This window comes from Podarcis gaigeae (assembly GCF_964106915.1).
Source record: "Podarcis gaigeae genome assembly, chromosome: 16".
NCBI classification, from domain to species: Eukaryota; Metazoa; Chordata; class Lepidosauria; order Squamata; family Lacertidae; genus Podarcis; species Podarcis gaigeae.
In genome coordinates, this window is record NC_139693.1 from 16,635,939 (window position 1) to 16,653,218 (window position 17,280).

Below are 17,280 nucleotides of genomic sequence, written 5' to 3' on the forward strand. Positions count from 1 at the left end.
CCCTTGGATTGTAAGTCCATGGGGGTGGGGACAAACACAGAAGAACAAACTGGAAAACTACCGTAAGCTGCTTTGAATCCAAGGGATAAAACAAGATATAACCTATTTCATAAAGTAAAACTTACCGTAACTGGATTTGCTTAGAATCATCCTTTGCATCTCCCTTTCCTTCCTGTCCCCTCTGCTGCCTCCCAAAGTGTCACACTTTACATTTATTATTGATTGGAAACATTTATAACCTTGCAAAAGCTCCCAGAGCACCTTACAATGAAAACAACACAGACTCTGTCCTAACCTCTAAAAAGCCACAACATAAAAGGAAAGTGGGGGGCGGAGGGAAAAGGAAAGCAAGCCAACCAACCCAGAAAGCCAAATGGTTGATGTTACAAGGCTGCAATTTCTTCAGGTCATGTATCTGTTCAAGGTCTAGGTATGAATAATTTTTGTTTTTACCTCTCTGGTGCTGTATTGTTTTCTTAAAAGAGAGAGAGAGAGAGAGAGAGAGAGAGAGAGAGAGCGCGATAGATATGGTCCTCTCTGTCCTTTTCACAACAACCCTGTGAGGACAGCACAGCTGAGAAAGGGTGGTCAGCCTAAGGGCTTTATGGCTGAGATTTGGGCCTGGACCCCTTCTCAGGCTGCCACCCGCTAAACCATTGTGCCTTCGCCAGAACCCTTGGGCAAAACATTCCCTGCCGCCTTCCTTAAGAATTAAAACACACAATATCCGAAGCACAATATTATCTAATACTAAAAGCAAATAAAAATTGCAGCAATAAGGCGAGTCTTTATAAGTGCTACATTCCCCCGCATACCCAGCAGATATAATTTCCCTCCCACTGGCAAAGTCTGCTCTGATTATTGGGGGGGGGGGGAGGAATCTTTCCCCTCTGTTCTTAAAACTGCTGAGCAGAGCAGGTGTGGCAGAGTCCCATCCTCCAGAGGAATGCAAACCCACAGCACCAAGCTCTGCTCAGATGCCAGCCTTTCTGTACCATACCCCTGTTTCTGCAGCATCAGAATGTCTATGCGTTGAGAGGGCCGATGACTTCCCAATGCTAGTGGCTCCCATCAGATGTCAAGGAAATAAACAAGTACAGTATCTGACTTTTAGAAGACATCTGAAGGCAGCCCTGTTTAGGGAAGTTTTTAATGTTTGAAGTTTTATTCTGTTTTTAGTGTTCTGTTGGTAGCTGTTGGGTAGCTGCCCAGAGTGGCTGGGGAAACCTCAGCCAAATGGGTGGGGTATAAATTATTATTATTATTATTATTATTATTATTATTATTATTATTATTACTACTACTACTACTACTACTGTTGTTGTTGTTTAGTCGTTTAGTCGTGTCCAACTCTTCGTGACCCCCTGGACCAGAGCATGCCAGGCACTCCTGTCTTCCACTGCCTCCCGCAGTTTGGTCAAACTCATGCTGGTAGCTTCGAGAACACTATCCAACCATCTCGTCCTCTGTCATCCCCTTCTCCTTGTGCCCTCCATCTTTCCCAACATCAGGGTCTTTTCCAGGGAGTCTTCTCTTTTCATGAGGTGGCCAAAGTATTGGAGCCTCAGCTTCAGGATCTGTCCTTCTATTGAGCATTCAGGCCTGATTTCCTTCAGAATGGATAGGTTTGATCTTCTTGCAGTCCATGGGACTCTCAAGAGTCTACTACTACTACTATACAAATTCATGGAAGAGAGGGCTATTGATGGCAACTAGCCAGGATGGCTATGCTCTGCCTCCACCATCAGAAGCAGCAATGCTTTTGAATACCAGTTTCTTGAAAACCCAGGAGGGGAGAGTTGCTCTTGCGTTCGAATCCTGCTTGCAGGTTTCCCATTGAGGCATCTGGTTGGCCACTGTGAGCACAGGATCCCGGACTATATGGGCTCCCTTTGGCCTGATTCAGCAGGCTCTCCTTATCTTTTAATGCTCTTATGACATACGCTAGGCAGGGGAAATGAGGACTTCTGGGTTTGCAGGTGGTGGAGGGGCGAGTCTGTTGACCTCTGAGCGAATAATCTGAACAGGAGGGCTCAGCCCCAGAATATAATGTCAATGTTAGCCCAGAAACCTGTGAAGTAGCGAAAATCGTAACAGCACTTGCCATATTTTTGCAGTGTCAAATGATATTTCAAACACATTATCTCTGCAACACCTAAGTGGCTCTCCACTCTGGGATGAAATTACTCTCCCTCTATTACTGATGCAGAGCCAAGGGACAATTATCTAGCTGGTGAAACTGTAACTCATTGAAATCCATAGGGTCTACTCACAAGGTAGTAACTCTCTGCTTGCCATGAAGTTCATAAGAGGAAATGTGCCGCCCTCCCCACCACAAATTCACTGCTTTATTGTCAGGATAAAAACAGGCAAGCACACTTGGGTGCTTTTCAGCCAAGTCATGCTCAGATTAAACACATGGACATCAATGGCCCTAAGTTAGTCCTCACTGTTATTTTCAGTGGGTCTGCTCTGAGCAGGACTAACAATGAAGGCAACCCTTACTGCCTATCTGTCTTTCTGGGGATTTCCTGGCTACTAAGCTGTAGAAGCTCTGTGCAGGAAAAACACACCAAGAGTGCATCAGAGCATGTGCAAAGTGCATCACCCGGCACCACACACATGCTAGAATGAAGGGTCAGCACGGCCAGCAGTCAGGGATGATGGGAGAATCCAGCTACATCCGGAGGACCACATGTCCCCCACCTCTGGTCCAGAAAAGACACCTGTGTACATTAGAAATAGATGCCGAAAAGAGATTGCACAAACTGACTCATAATTAAATGCATATTTTTAAAATGTAGATTGCTATTCCCTGCCCCCCTTTTTTCTCTCCGTGTCCACTTCTGCTTCTTTCTCCCCCTCCATCTTCTCCTGCATCTCCCCCCACCCCACGCTCTGTTGCTATGGCAACCACCGGCTGGGCAACACACAGGCATCCCATGGTGATGGGCTGCTGAGATGCCTTAGCGGATGGAGAAAAGAAGAAGAAGGAGAGAATCTAATAGCAATATGTCTCTGGCTCCTGCTCCCCCCCCCTCCATGGCATCAGCCCACGTGCTAGTGTGGCTCTGCTATTAATATGATGCGCAGATCAAGAAAACGGTTTATTTTTATGTCTGTGCAATTTTAAGGCCGCTCTCTGAGCAGGGGAGGGAGGAGGGGGATGAATCACCTTAGCAGCTCCAGAGAGAAATTTCAGGGTGGGGAGAGTGGGGAAAAACTCAGGAAATCAGGAAAGGCTTGGGATCAGAAACGGGCGCTTGATCACGGGGATTGTGGCTATTCCTAAAATAGCTCTATGCCTCCCTTCACCTTAGCAGATGTGTGTGTGGCTATTTATTGATGTAGGCATTTATTTTCTTACATATACACCCCACAGTTTGTCCATCAGAGAACCCAATTCACGGGGTCCCGGGTGGGGGGACTGACCAGGCCCAGATCAACTTAAGGCCTTACCTACCTTGAAACCATTATCTCTGGAACCAAAAACCAGTAGAGAGGGAAACACACCTTTGCGCATGCTCAGAGGAACTTTACTTGATGGTGACGATGAGTTGGCATGTACAATGCACAGGCTTAAAGGTTCAAACCCCCACTCAGCAATGAAACAGACTGGATGGTTTTGAGCCATCCTACCTTACAGAGTTCTCACGAAGATGGAATCATAGAATTGTAGAGTTGGAAGGGACAAGGGTCATCTAGTCCAACCCCCCTACAATGCAGGAATCTTTTGCCCAACGTGGGACTCGAACCCACAAGCCTGAGATTAAAAGTATCGTGCTCCAACCGGCTGAACTATTCCAGAGGTGATGTTTAAAACCCTGAATGACACAGGCCCCAAATACCTGAAAGATGACCGCCTTCCAGACAGACACTCCCGGGTGCTGAGATCTGCAGAGGGGGCCCTCTTGGTTGTTCTTCCGCCCTCAGAAGTTTGGGGTGGTGACGACCTGGGACAGGGCCCCATAATTGTCTAACTCCTTGCCCCATGTTGGTGCATCGAGCCCCTTAGCTACACAGCTTTTGGCTGAAGACACATCTCTTCACCCTGGCTTTTGACTCTTGAGATGTATATTTTCAGAACATGCCTTATTTCATAATTTTAAGTTGTCTAAAACTGTTTTAAATATTGTGTAAAAGTGAACTTTAAAATTGTTGTTGTTTTTAATTGTTGTAACCTGCCATAGGACGTCAGGATGAGGGGGGTGGCAATGAAGTGTGTGGTAACAACAACAACAACAATGGTGTCTGATGGTGTTTCCTGCTTGGCAGGGGGTTGGACTCGATGGCCCTTGTGGTCTCTTCGAACTCTATGATTCTAACAACTGTATAGAATTGCACTGCTAAATATATAAATGGATTTCAATTTTAATATATTTAAATGATATTTATATGTATGCCCATACACACACTTCGTTTAATATATCATGTCCTATATCTGAATGAAAATGTGAAAGTGGGGGGAAATAATATGTAAAGGGTTTAATGGTGTGTAGGAGAGAAGCACTTTGGAATGCGGAGACAAATCACTTGATAAATGCCAAGAAACATTTTCCTTAAAAAGAAAAAAAAAAATCTGCACCCACTCTTATCCCTGGTGTGTGCAACAACGAGAGGAACGGCTGACAAAACAGAGGTATCAGCCGATAAATTAACTGCTTGCTGTTGACAGGTCTACTCGGGAGTAAATCCCAATCGCTGGTTTCAAGATAAATGCACGATGCAAGGCTTCAGTTCGGTTGACCATTTCGGGGGGGGGGGGAATTGGTGCGGCCCGATCCCCTGCGCGTTTACTCGGAAGTAAGCGCCCCTGTGCTCAGTGGAGTACCCTAAGTTACATAGGCACGGGTTGCGGCCGGCACCTTCTCGAAGGACTTGTTCTGCGTAAGCCTGCAACCCTAGATCCGCTTACCTGGGAGTAAGCCCCCTATGTCTCTTACTCCTGAGTAAGGTTACAGAAGGTAGCTTCTTCACTTACTTCCAGCCAAAACACATGCTGCGTGATTTGATTGCATCTATACAGGGAGACCAGCCTCCACCCATTCCCTGATTACAGGGGGTTAGACTAAATGACCATTTGGATTCCTTCCGATTCTAAAAAAAAAAAAATGATTCCAAGGGAACAAAAACCAGCTTGACACCCTCCCCATTCACAAGTTCTTAAGCCACGCCTCTTCCTCCTCCCTACCCTCCTCCCTATTGGCCGCGCGCCGAGGAGCTCCGCCCCTTTCGAACGTTGCGTATCCGGCTTCGAAGGACCCGGCAGCAGCTCTAGCCGCTGCCTCCCCCCACCCCGCCCCCACGTGGGCCTTGCAAAGGGGAAACTGAGGTAAAGGCGGGGAGGGGGGAGGTCTTGGATTGATGGACTAGCTGGTCCGGTCCATTCTTCAATGAGAGGCCTGGGAAGGAGCCCCGCTCATCTCTTGGTGGAGGAGAGGGACTAATGGGGTAATAAGGGAGAAAAGGGGAGCCCCCCCAGGGTGCTGCTTCGCACCGAGTCAGACCACCCCCGGCCCTTCTAGCTCAATATTGTCCACACTGACTGGCAGTTGTAGCTCTCCGGGATCTCAGACATTTCCTGCCCTCCCACCGAGGAATCGAACTTGGGAAGTTCTGCATGCAAAGCAGCTTCGCCGCCGCTGAGCTACAGCTCATTTTTCCTTTTGCAGTTGCAGCTACGGCTTGCTTCTGAAGGACAGCCTGCCATCCCGAAGGGCAAGTCGCCCAGCGTGGCGTGGGTGACATTCTGTGCGTGTGTCCCACGGTGGGCTGGCTCGATCCAAATGCCACATGTCCAGAGTGTAAACATCTATGTGGAACTGGTTCGATTTTCGGATGCATCTTAAAGTCAGCTTAAATAGGAAAAGCTCCCTGCAAGGAGAAAAGTAGCAAGGAAGCCAAGAAAACCCCTTTGTCCCATCTGCTAGCTTTCCACTTGCAAGGTTTGCTTGTTTCCCACAGAGATCCAACACAAGCTGAAAGGTGGCACAACAGAGAGAGATCTCCCACCTTTGTTGGTACGGTCAGCTTTACCACTTCAGGTTGAGAAGCAAAAGTGAGGACTCCTGCACCCTTAAAGGTAAAGGGACCCCTGACCATTAGGTCCAGTTGTGACCGACTCTGGGGTTGTGATGCTCATCTCGCTTTATTGGCCGAGGGAGCCAGCATACAGCTTCCGGGTCATGTGGCCAGCATGACTAAGCCGCTTCTGGTGAACCAGAGCAGCACACGGAAACGCCATTTACCTTCCCGCTGGAGCGGTACCTATTTATCTACTTGCACTTTGATGTGCTTTCGAACTGCTAGGTTGGCAGGAGCAGGGACCGAGCAACGGGAGCTCACCCTGTAGTGGGGATTCGAACTGCCAACCTTCTGATCAACAAGTCCTAGGCTCTGTGGTTTAACCCACAGCGCCACCCGCATCCCCCTGCACCCTTACACAAGTATTAAAGGTGCAAGTCACCTTTGCCCCATGACTCTGCTCCCTCCTTCGGCTGTGTGTATCTGGCCACATGCTGTCGTGCTACGTTACACGGCAATGCTGTAACCACAACTGAGCTTCATAACTGCCGTGCAGGCCAAACATCTGTCTAATCCAGCATAAATTCTCATATATCTCATAATAATGAGATAAATTTAGGACCATTTCTGCAACAAGTGCTCATTTCCCAAAAATTACGGTATGTCCTGTGCTTTCCCCCTCCTCTGGGGCTTGCTCCCTGGTATTTTATCTGTGTTGTTTTAACTGAGACTCGGTCTGGCAAAAAAGCAAGATATAAAAAGTAATTTATATCTCTCACCTTATATTGTGTGACAGATTTTGCCTCCTGACAATACCTCTCCTAAGACCATCAGTACCTTTTTCTGCCCAGAGGACCAATCATGGCTGGAAGAGGCGGCAGAGGGAGGGGCCGCGGCGGTCACATGACCTTCAATGTTGAAGCTGTGGGCATCGGAAAGGGGGAGGCTCTGCCCCCACCCACCCTCCAGCCATCCCCACTGTTTCCTGTGAGTCTGGATTGCTTTTTCTTAATTTCTCTCCCCCCCCTTTATTATATTTATTTACATTCCATATCAAACGTGTATTACCAAAGCAATGTTGATTTAAAACATACGGTAAATAAAATAGGCTATATAAAACAATGAATGCTCTAAAGGAAACTGTAGTATTGAATATTATAGTAGATCAAATATTATGTTAAATAGAATATTTATAATCCTACCAGTAGAATATATTGTGCTTTAAATAAACGTTTTATTTGTATAATGCCTAATAAAGGTTTGATAAATAATAATAATAATAATTAAATAAACGTAACCTGAATCCTGAAATACTGTTTGTTCATAGGGTAGCTGTGTGGTGTTATTTCTATTTATACTGTAATCCATTTCACATTTTTTCTTTATTTGATCTTGCCAGGGGGTGGGGTGGGCAGGGTTGTCTAGAAAAATCAGACATATTAATTTATCCAATAAAATTTTCCATATTTATTTATTGCATTTATAAGGAGCTCAAGGTGGCGTACATGGTTCTCGCCCCTTCCCATTGCATCTCCGCAACAGCCCTGTGAATCAGGTTACCTTATCATGTCTCTTTGCCTCTCCCTGTACAGCCCTTAGAATATAAACCTGTTCCACTGCAAACGGGAGAGGAGGTTGAATACATGTTGGCCCTGAAACAAGAACTGAGGGGTGCTATGAAGAACCTGCCGTACTTCATCAAGCCTTCTGCACCAAAGAAAGGTAAAAAAACAACAACACAACAACCGTAAAAACCCACCAGCCAAGAAGAATGCAGAATTCCTCCTCTGCTAGGAGGACAGTAAAACAGCTGACCCACCTCTTAAATATCAATGGGCAAAAATAGTTTGCCATCTTTTAATCGCTACTCCCACCCTGACCTGTTTCAGAGTCACAGAACATTCACCGATGGGAATTTTGGGTTTGTTTTTTTTGAAGGAGGAGGAAGGGTCAGTCATGAATGTTGGAAGTCATAAGAACATAAATAGAGCATGCTGGATCAGGCCAATGCCCCATCTAGTCCAGCATCCCAGTGGCCAACCAGATGCTCTAATGGGAAACCCAAACACAAGAGCCCTCTCCCCTCCAGTGGTTTCCACCAGCTGGCATTGGTCCTGGAGGCAGAACATCGTCATCATGGCTAATAGTCATTGGTAGTCTTCTCCGTGAATTTGCCTAATCCTTCTTTTAAGGCCACCCAAGTTGTTGGTCTATTCCCAGAGCGGTTTTCACAATCAATGCCTCTTTCCCAGGGAACTCTGGGTATCCCATCTCTTGTCACCCTTAACAAACTACAGTTCCCATGATTCTTTGGGGGAAAGTCATGGCTGCTTCAAGTGGTACCATCGTGCTTTGAATGTAAGGTGCTGATGTGACCTATGTCATCTGGCCGCATCATTCCCAGACCTTGCTGTGAGGACTGGGCAGTGACAGGCAAACAGGAGCAGATTCACTCACATTTTTCAATCCCTCCTTTCAGTGTGGTGTTAAGAGCGGTAGTCTCGTAATCTGGGGAACCGGGTTCGCGTCTCCGCTCTTCCACATGCAGCTGAGGGGGATCTTGGGCTGGTCACACTTCTCTGAAGTCTCTCAGCCTCACTCACCTCACAGAGTGTTTGTTGTGGGGGAGGAAGGGAAAGGAGAATGTTAGCCGCTTTGAGACTCCTTCGGGTAATGATAAAGCGGGATATCAAATCCAAACTCCTCCTCCTCCTCTTCTCCTTCTTCTTCTTCTTCTTCTTCTTCTTCTTCTTCTTCTTCTTCTTCTTCTTCTTCTTCTTCTTCTTCTTCTTCTTCTTCTTCTCCTCCTCCTCCTCCTCCACCTCCCTGTTGCTTAGCTGTATCCACTCTCGGTCTCCTCTTTTCCAGGCTGAGCATACCCTGATCCCTCGACTATTCCTCATAAGGCTTGGTCTCCAGATCTTTCGTCACCTTCATCACCCTCCTCTGCACATGTTACTATAGGCAGGTGCATCCCGGAGATATTGCAAAATCCCCCCAAGTCGAGTTTCTCTGGGTTGTAAAATCCTTTTCATCTGTGGTGTCATATACACCTTGTTAACCTGAGGCCACTTGGTGTCATCAGTGTGTGCAAACCCAGTGACTCTAAACCCCAAATCTCTCTAAATTTCAGGATTCCTAGATCCCTATCGAGTGGCTGGTTTTCACTGGCCTAAAGCCAGCTTCAGGTTATGTTGACAAGAGGTCATTGGCCAAGCTGATATTAAATACAGACCTGTGTTCAGCGGAGCACAGCAGAGATCTTCTACTATGATCCTCCAGCCTGGGCGACCTTCCTGGTCGAAGGAGCAAGCCCAGAGGAGAGGATCATAAGATGCGATGGGCAACTTTCAGGAACTGTTCATTCATTCTTCGACAAACATATTTTTTAATTCCAGGCTCTGGTTTCACTCGTAGAATCAAGGCTCTTTGAGCTCCACAGTGACCACTTGAGGAATTGGATACTGGGCACACACAAAATGAGGATCAAGAACTTTCTTCTTCTTTTGAAAGCACACTTCTGGGGTCTCTAAACAGCCCTGAGAATATGTGGGTAGCACCTGGTGGGAAATCTCAGTGGCTAGATTGGGAACAGTGTTTTCTGGAAACTGCACAAGCATTGCTGCTGTTCTTCCCAGGAGTGTTTGGTTGACCACAGTGAGAACAGGAGGCTGGACTGGATGGGCCATTGGCCTGATCCAGTGGGCTCTTTTATGTTCTTTTGTTGTTCTGAGGATGCTGGAGACCGTTAGAACAGGCTTCCTCAATCTTGGCCCTCCAGATGTTTTGAGACTACAATTCCCATCATCCCTGACCACTGGTCCTGCTTGCTAGGGATCATGGGAGTTGTAGGCCAAAAACATCTGGAGGGCTGAGGTTGAGGAAGCCTGCATTAGAATAAAACCTGTGTCGACTCATAAGAGCAGAGAGGTAAGGGGAGGAATAAGGTAGGGCCTGTTGCATATGGGGGCAGGTAGGAGGCAGTTTTGGTGTGTAAAGAGGGCCTGCCCATGAAGAGAACCACAAGTTAGCCACACCGGGTTTAGTCAAGTCCCTACATCTGTGTCTGGGTTGGTAGACTGGCTTGTTTCTTGAAACCTGTCTGCATCCTGCATTTTCCAGATGTGGAACGCTATTCCGACAAGTATCAGATGTCCACTCCTGTTGACAATGCCATTGAGTGGAGTCCTGGTAAGTCGGGGAATATTTTATTTAGTTGTATTCATTGGGATATTTGCACATCCCACACCAGCCTCAAGGGCTCCTTTCCCCCCTTGCCTTAAATATATTGGAATATGTTTATATATCGTTTTGCATTACAAAAAACCCCCCAAAACCCTCCAAGTACAAATTGGTGAAAACATACCATGAAACATTAAAAGCGACATAGAACCATGAAACAGATGAGACGTAAGTTGCTTGCAGGGTGGAACTGTTGAAATTAATCAGCCTAAGTTAGTTATTATTTTCAGTGGGCCTACTCTGATGGTACTGAATGTATGCATGCGTCTGGAAATATAGGTGTGAGAACCAGTGTGGTGTAGTGGTTAAGAGCGGTAGACTCGTAGTCTGGTGAACCGGGTTCGCGTCTCCGCTCCTCCACATGCAGCTGCTGGGTGACCTTGGGCCAGTCACACTTCTCTGAAGTCTCTCAGCCCCACTCACCTCACTGAGTGTTTGTTGTGGGGGAGGAAGGGAAAGGAGATTGTTAGCCGCTTTGAGACTCCTTCGGGTAGAGATAAAGTGGGATATCAAATCCAAACTCTTCTTCTTCTTCTTCTTCTTCTTCTTCTTCTTCTTCTTCTTCTTCTTCTTCAGTGCCTGAAAGATATGAGTAATAATCATTTGTGAGGTGGTTTGGAGGGTACAGTTGCATTCCATATGCATCATCACTTGCAGCCCTTACAACAAACCTGTGAGTTAGGCTGATGTTATTACCCCCATATTAACAGTGGGCACTGAAGGGCCAAGGTAGGATCCTGTCTCCCCACCCCACATTATTCCCCCAGCCCACCTTGCCAGCAGGGATGAATGAGACCTGTGTAAGGTATACACAGATAAGAGTTCCCTGCTTAGAGCACAAGGCAAAATTCCTACTTGGGTTGTTGTTGTTTTTGGGGGGGGATTTTTTGGGGGGGAAATAAATGGTGCTATTAGGAATTTCAAATGGCTTTGAAGTACAGAAGTGATGGATTTATAAGAAAATCCAGCCTTCCACGTGTGCCCAAGTAGTTAAATTTTGCTTGGCTATTTATATTTGCAGATTGGAAACAGCTACCCCAAGAATTAAAGATCCGGGTGCGAAAGATTAAAAAGCAGAGTAAGTACTTCTCAGCGTTCAAGCTAAAGTCAGAACAGCAGCAACAGAAACCCTCCTTTCCTGACTTTTACGCTTACCCAGCCCACAATTGCCCAGGTGCAGAGCAGGGATTTGACCCTTCATCTCTGCGACTCAAATGGCAGCACTCTGCTCACCCAGCTCTTAAGTATCTGCATCCAGTGGGCCCCCACCACTGGTTTAAGAAGCAATGTACGCACAATCAGCCACAATCCATATCTATCCTGCTGAGAAAAGCTGCCTTTTCATCTCACCCGCAAGCAAGCCAGCTTTGATCTGATTTGAAGGCGTAATCCTTATTTCTTTCTTGCATTTATATATTCCTTTTTAAAAAAAAGGTTTTATGTATACTTTTCAGGTTTATACATTTTATTAGTTTTACAATCAATTTAACATTTCAAAGTTTGACTTCCCCCTCTTTCTGAGGTTCCTTAAATTTATTTTTTAATATTTTCTGCATATCCAAATTCGTTTAATTTGCTCATTTTTATGATCTACTTTAAATAAATACTCTTATGAAATTGCAGGTTATTACAATAATCCTGTCAATGTTCTTATCTGTCTACAATTTATCTCTAAATAAATAAATCAAGATAAGAGTTGGTTATCTTGATTTCTTATTCTTCCAGTAAGTTTCGGCATTTCTGCATATTCCATAAGTTTTTGTATCCATTCTTCCTTTGCTGGGACTTCTACTTCTTTCCACTTTTGGGCAAGTAGCATTCTTGCTGCTGTAGTTGCATACATAAATAAATTTCTATAGAATTTAGGTAGTTCTGTCCCTATAATTCCCAAAAGAAAAGCTTCTGTTTTATTTTAAAAAAACAAATGTTATTTTAAACATCCTTTTCAATTAATTGTATATCATTTCCCATTTATATATTCCACCTTTTTCTCCAAGTAGCTCAAGGTGGCCTACATAGTTCTCAATCCCCCCCCCCCAATTTTATCCTCACAACAACCCTGTGAGGTAGGTTAGGTTGAGAGTGAGTGACTGGCCTCAAGTCACTCTAACCACTGCACCACGCAGCCTCTGTGAAGACAGCCATGCCCCCTCTCCACCCGCGGGTGTGTGGACAGACAGGACTTGGCAACTTGGAAACGCACACCCAGCTGTGTACAGTATGCAAATGTGATTTGAAACAGAGGGGGTGGAAACAGCCCCACCACGTTTTAAGCCGGTAATGTGTGCACAGCCTAAAGCTCTGCCCACTGTACCATGCTGCCTCTGCCAGTTTACAAGGGTTCTTTCCTGTAAAAACCCATTTAGCCTTTCCTGAATTGCCCAAGTCCCCATTTACGCGGCTTACTGTTCAGTTTTATGGGGAATTTAGTGACAGATTTCCGCTCAGAATTCCCACACCCTTTCCCGGTTTAATCCTCAGCCAGGGAGATGAGTTCAGACAGGCAGAGTTTGTCATCCTTCCGAAGAGAGCTGAGGCCTCTGTAAAGCCAAGGTGGGAAGGAGTCTTGTAACTGGCAAGTTGGCCTGAGAGAACCTTCTGCCCTTGATGCTCAAACCTAGTGCAGAAATGATCACATTAAGAGGATGTCCTTGGTTGATGGGTCTTCAAAATGGAGGGTGAGGGAGAAGATGGTGGTTTCTTGGGTACGATGGGCCTAACCGTACTAGGATTTTATAAATTGCCACTTTTCAAAGTTTTCTGCCCCTGCCACATTAATGTGCCAAAGAACCCCTGTGTGTTGCAGAGGATTCTGGGACATGCCATGGCTTTCTGTTAAGCAGATGAACCCAGAACTCTCATTTTTGCCCCTTATGAGCTGAGAGGCCACATTCGCACCACATATTTTAAGCACTATGATACCATTTTAGATAGTTGTGGGTTCCCCCTGAGAATTCTGGGAGCTGTAGTTTGTTTAAGGGTGCTGAGGAGGCCACAAATTCCCCACAGAGCTACGACGCCCAGATTTCCCTGAGAAGAGGGGTTGATTGTTAAACCACTCTGGGAATTGTAGCTTTGGGAGGGGAACAGCGAAAATGTTGAGATCTTTCCCATGGTTGATTGTGGGAGCCTTGAATTATGCCTGGGGAAAAATGGGCAGCTTTCAGGAAATGTTGGTGTGCTGATATAAATGTATGCAAGGGCTGTAGGGCATCTTTTGTGTGCAGAAGGTCATGGGTTCAATCCCCAGTGGCGTCTCCCAGTAAGACTGGGAATGTCCCAGGTGGACTAATGGTCTGGCTTTGGTATAGAAGCAGCTTCCAGAATTTATCCTGCTGTCCTCTCTCTGCGGTAACTTGACGGTCTCTTTTTGTACAGGAGCCACCGTCCTTACCCCCAGGCGCAAAACTCAGTTGCCAGTAGACAAAGAAGAAGCCATCAAGAAGCTGGAGGTAAGAACATAAGATGAGCCTACAGGATGAGGCCTATGGTCCATCTGGTCCAGTATCCTGTTCTCACAGGGGCCAACCAAATGCCTCTGGGAAGCTAAGACAAGAGCACTTTTTGCCCTCCCCTGTAGTTTAAAGCAACTGGCTTTCAGAAACATTAAGGCCAGGGTGAAGAGGTGTGTCTTCCACATTCTCCAAAAGCTGTACAGTGAAGGTGCCAGACGGACCTCCGCAGAGAGGGAGTTCCGCAGTTTAGGGGCCACCACAAAGAAGACCTCTTGGGTCGTAACCACCATCCCTGAGCCTCTGAGAGCAGAGGAGCTACCAAGAGGGCTGGTCTGTAGGGAAGAAGGCAGTCTTTCTGATATGTGGGGCCTGCATTGTTCAGGGCTTTAAAGACTACTGTGAGCACCTTGGATTAGGCCCAGAAATGAACTGGCAACCAGTGTAGCTGTTTTAGAACAGGGGGTAAATCAGAATTGTAGAGTGGGGAGGTCCTCCAGGGGTCATCTAGTCCAACCCCATGCAATGCAGGAATCACAGCTGAGGAATCCCTGACAGGTGACCATCCAACCTCTTGTTTATAAATCACCAATGAAGGAGAGCCCAACACTTTCCTAGGTCATCTGTTCAACTGTCAAACAGCTCTAACTGTCAGGATTATATGTGAGATCTAAATGGAACCCCAGCTGCTAATCTCACTGCTGTATTTTGGACCAAATGAAGTTTCATCTTGAATCAATCAGAGACGGTGAGATCCATCACAAGTCGGGAGTGAGTTGTATATAATAGGATGGAGAACAGGAGGCCGAATGAAGACTCCCCCCCCCCCTTCACCCAGTTCATGTGATGGTTCCTTTGGGTCTCAGATCATGTTGTCAGCGCTAGGAGTCTTCCCTTGAAATTGTGATATAATAAGCTTGTGTCTTAATACTTTTCAATTGTTTCCTAGACTTTGGAAAAGAAAGAGGAGGAGGTGACGTCTGAAGAGGAAGAGGAGAAAGAAGAGGGAGAAGAAGGGAAGGAAGAGGAGGAGGAGGAATACGACGAGGAAGAATTTGAGGAGGTATGGAGGACAAAAAGCAGCGGAGCAAAAATCAGAAACACAGACCCATCTTTGGCAAGAGGTGCAACCTGCCGTTTCTCTGAGTTGAGGGGTTCAGGCAGCCTTCCCTGCACAACCCCCGCTTGCTAACGCCACCACTAGACTTCTTTCCTTAGCTAAAAAAGTGTGTGTGGTGCCATCCCAAAAAGGTTTCTCTGCTCCCTAAAATTTGGAGAGGCATCCAACTGGGATCCATTTGGCAGGTGGGTTTTGGATATCTGCACTTTTTAAAGCTGAGAAATCAGCGTTGACCAGCGAATTAAAGGCACGAGATATTCACATTTTGTTTCCTTAAAAAAAAGAAAAAAGGATTGTGCTTCTCATCCTTAAGGATAAGCTAGAAAGTGTGTGGGCCACATCTGATGAAACCTTGGAAAGCCAGGATGGCCAGAACATCTGGGGGAGCACCAGGTTCATACAATCAGAGAACTGTAGAGTTGGAAGGGGTCCCCAAGGGACATCTAGTCCAACCCACTGCAATGCAGGAATCACAGCTAAAAATTCCTGGCAGGTGGCCATCCAACCTCTGTTTAAGAATCTCCAATGAAGGAGAGTCCACCACCTTCCGAGGTGGTCCATTCCACGGACAAACAGCTCTTACCCTCAGAAAGGTTTTCCTAATGTTGAGTGAGAATCCCCTTTCTTGTTTTTTGAACCTGTTGGTTTTAGCGAAAGCTTGTTCTAAACTCTCATCTCCACTGCCCCCATTTATTCTTCTTCAACAGGAGACGGATTACATCATGTCCTACTTCGACAACGGTGAAGATTTCGGGGGCGACAGCGACGACAACATAGACGAAGCCATATACTGAATGGGGCGGCCCACCCGGTTTGCAAACAGGGAGGTGCGTCTCACAAGCGCCCCAAACATCTCTCCCCCACTGAGGAGCCTTTTCTGCTGCCCCTTTGGGGTCCTTGAATGCACAAGCTGTGTCTCGCTTAGGATGGGCTCCTGCTTGGTTTCTGTGGGGCCCCTTCACAAGCGGAACCTGCCGGAACTTCTGCTCATTCGGCCTCTAGGTGGCATTGCTGATCCATTCTTCCCTGGGTGCTCTCTGTGTGTGTCTGTGTGGGCACCTGTTGACAAAACCAGCACAGGAACGTTGGATCTTTGGCTTCCTCCATTTTCTTCTGGAAAATGTGGGTCCCCTTGGGTTTAGTAGGAGAGCGTGTGAACTCCTGACACACCTGGCTTTCTTTCCTGAGCCTAGGAAGGAAATGGAATCCTTCCAGAAGACACCGAAAGGGACTTTTATCTGCGGTGTTAATTCACAGCAAAAACCATTCCTCACGTTTGATCTTCTCTTTTGTAATGAGGCCTCGTGTTTGTTTTTCCTCTTGTGCGGAAGGCAGTGCCAAACGGATGCCAAAGATACAGATTTTTTTTCTTTGGGAAGTATTTTAACGAGACGGTTTTAAATTCCACTTTTCTACTTTTGACTTTGTGAAGCCCTGTTGAAGATGAAGGGGACAGATAGGAGGCAAAGGAAATAGCCAGCCTCTTTGAAGAGTTGCCAAGAATCTCCCACAATCCTCTGGAGCTTGTAACTGGTGAAGGGACACAGTCCCTGTTTCATGGAATGCCAATGCATAGAAATTCCCATTTTGAGATGTACAAAACCCGATTTTTAACTTGTATTTTAATCAGCAACGAGGTTTCGGTGCTGTACTTTTGGCTGAGAGCTGCCAGCTGCATCCACAACTTTCCCACCTCAGGCATAACTGTTGAAGGTGGTGGGGCTATTCCCCCCCCCCCCCGTGATATTTAACCCTTATAAGGATTTTTGCAAGCACCTGGGCTAAATACTCACTCCACCTTCCTGGAGCCATTTATCAGCTGCTAAAGAAGGAGGACATTTTAAAGGTCTTATAGTTTTCAAGGGTGTCATCCTGTCTTTAAAATGCAATATGGACAAAGGTATCCCCCCTCTTCCTTTTACAAAAAACAAAGCCTCCAAATTGAAACAAGCTGGCCAACCACTGCAAGCAGGCCATGCACATTTCTGGGACAGACTGCCCAGCCACTCAGCCTCAAAGATACTCTGTCTTCTGCCTTCCTTCTAAGAATTCTCCTGGGAACAGTGTTTGTGACCAATGGGAATCCTGACACACTGACAAGCAGAGCATCCCACCTGTTCCCTCTAGAAATCCTTCAGCTGGTTCAGAAGGTCCTTTCTTTGAACCAGCTACCTGATTTGCAGCAGTATTCACGAGCAATCCCTAAAAGTCTCAGTGAAGCAGATGAGTGGATAAAGGGAAGACTTTGAGGTTAGGGACTTTCCTCTAAAGTAGGATTGCTGCAAGACGGAGCCCTTCCCTTTATTTTTCTCTGTTGGCAAGTTTTTAAAACACCGCTCCTTTTTACAGTGTGTGTGCGTGTGTGTGTATAATATATGTGTCTGCATATAAATTATTTTATTGCAATAAAAGTTTCCACATTTCCCCCCATGGCTCATTCAG

At 46.3% G+C, this 17,280-nt stretch overlaps 2 protein-coding genes across 2 annotated transcripts in view; one reads left to right on the forward strand and one right to left on the reverse strand.

The window, feature by feature from the left end:
- The window catches only part of LOC310833734 (gonadotropin-releasing hormone II receptor-like), a 61,912-nt gene that overhangs the window by 31,282 nt on the left and 13,350 nt on the right, over window positions 1-17,280 (reverse strand). The gene's annotated exons all lie outside the window — the stretch shown is intronic.
- POLR3GL (RNA polymerase III subunit GL) lies at window positions 5,221-17,262 on the forward strand. The gene is made up of 8 exons (XM_083716563.1): window positions 5,221-5,332; window positions 6,821-7,011; window positions 7,617-7,746; window positions 10,147-10,215; window positions 11,288-11,344; window positions 13,645-13,718; window positions 14,668-14,781; window positions 15,546-17,262. The coding sequence occupies exons 2-8, from the start codon at window positions 6,886-6,888 to the stop codon at window positions 15,630-15,632; spliced, it is 657 nt and encodes a 218-aa protein (XP_083572689.1). The 5' UTR covers window positions 5,221-5,332; window positions 6,821-6,885; the 3' UTR covers window positions 15,633-17,262.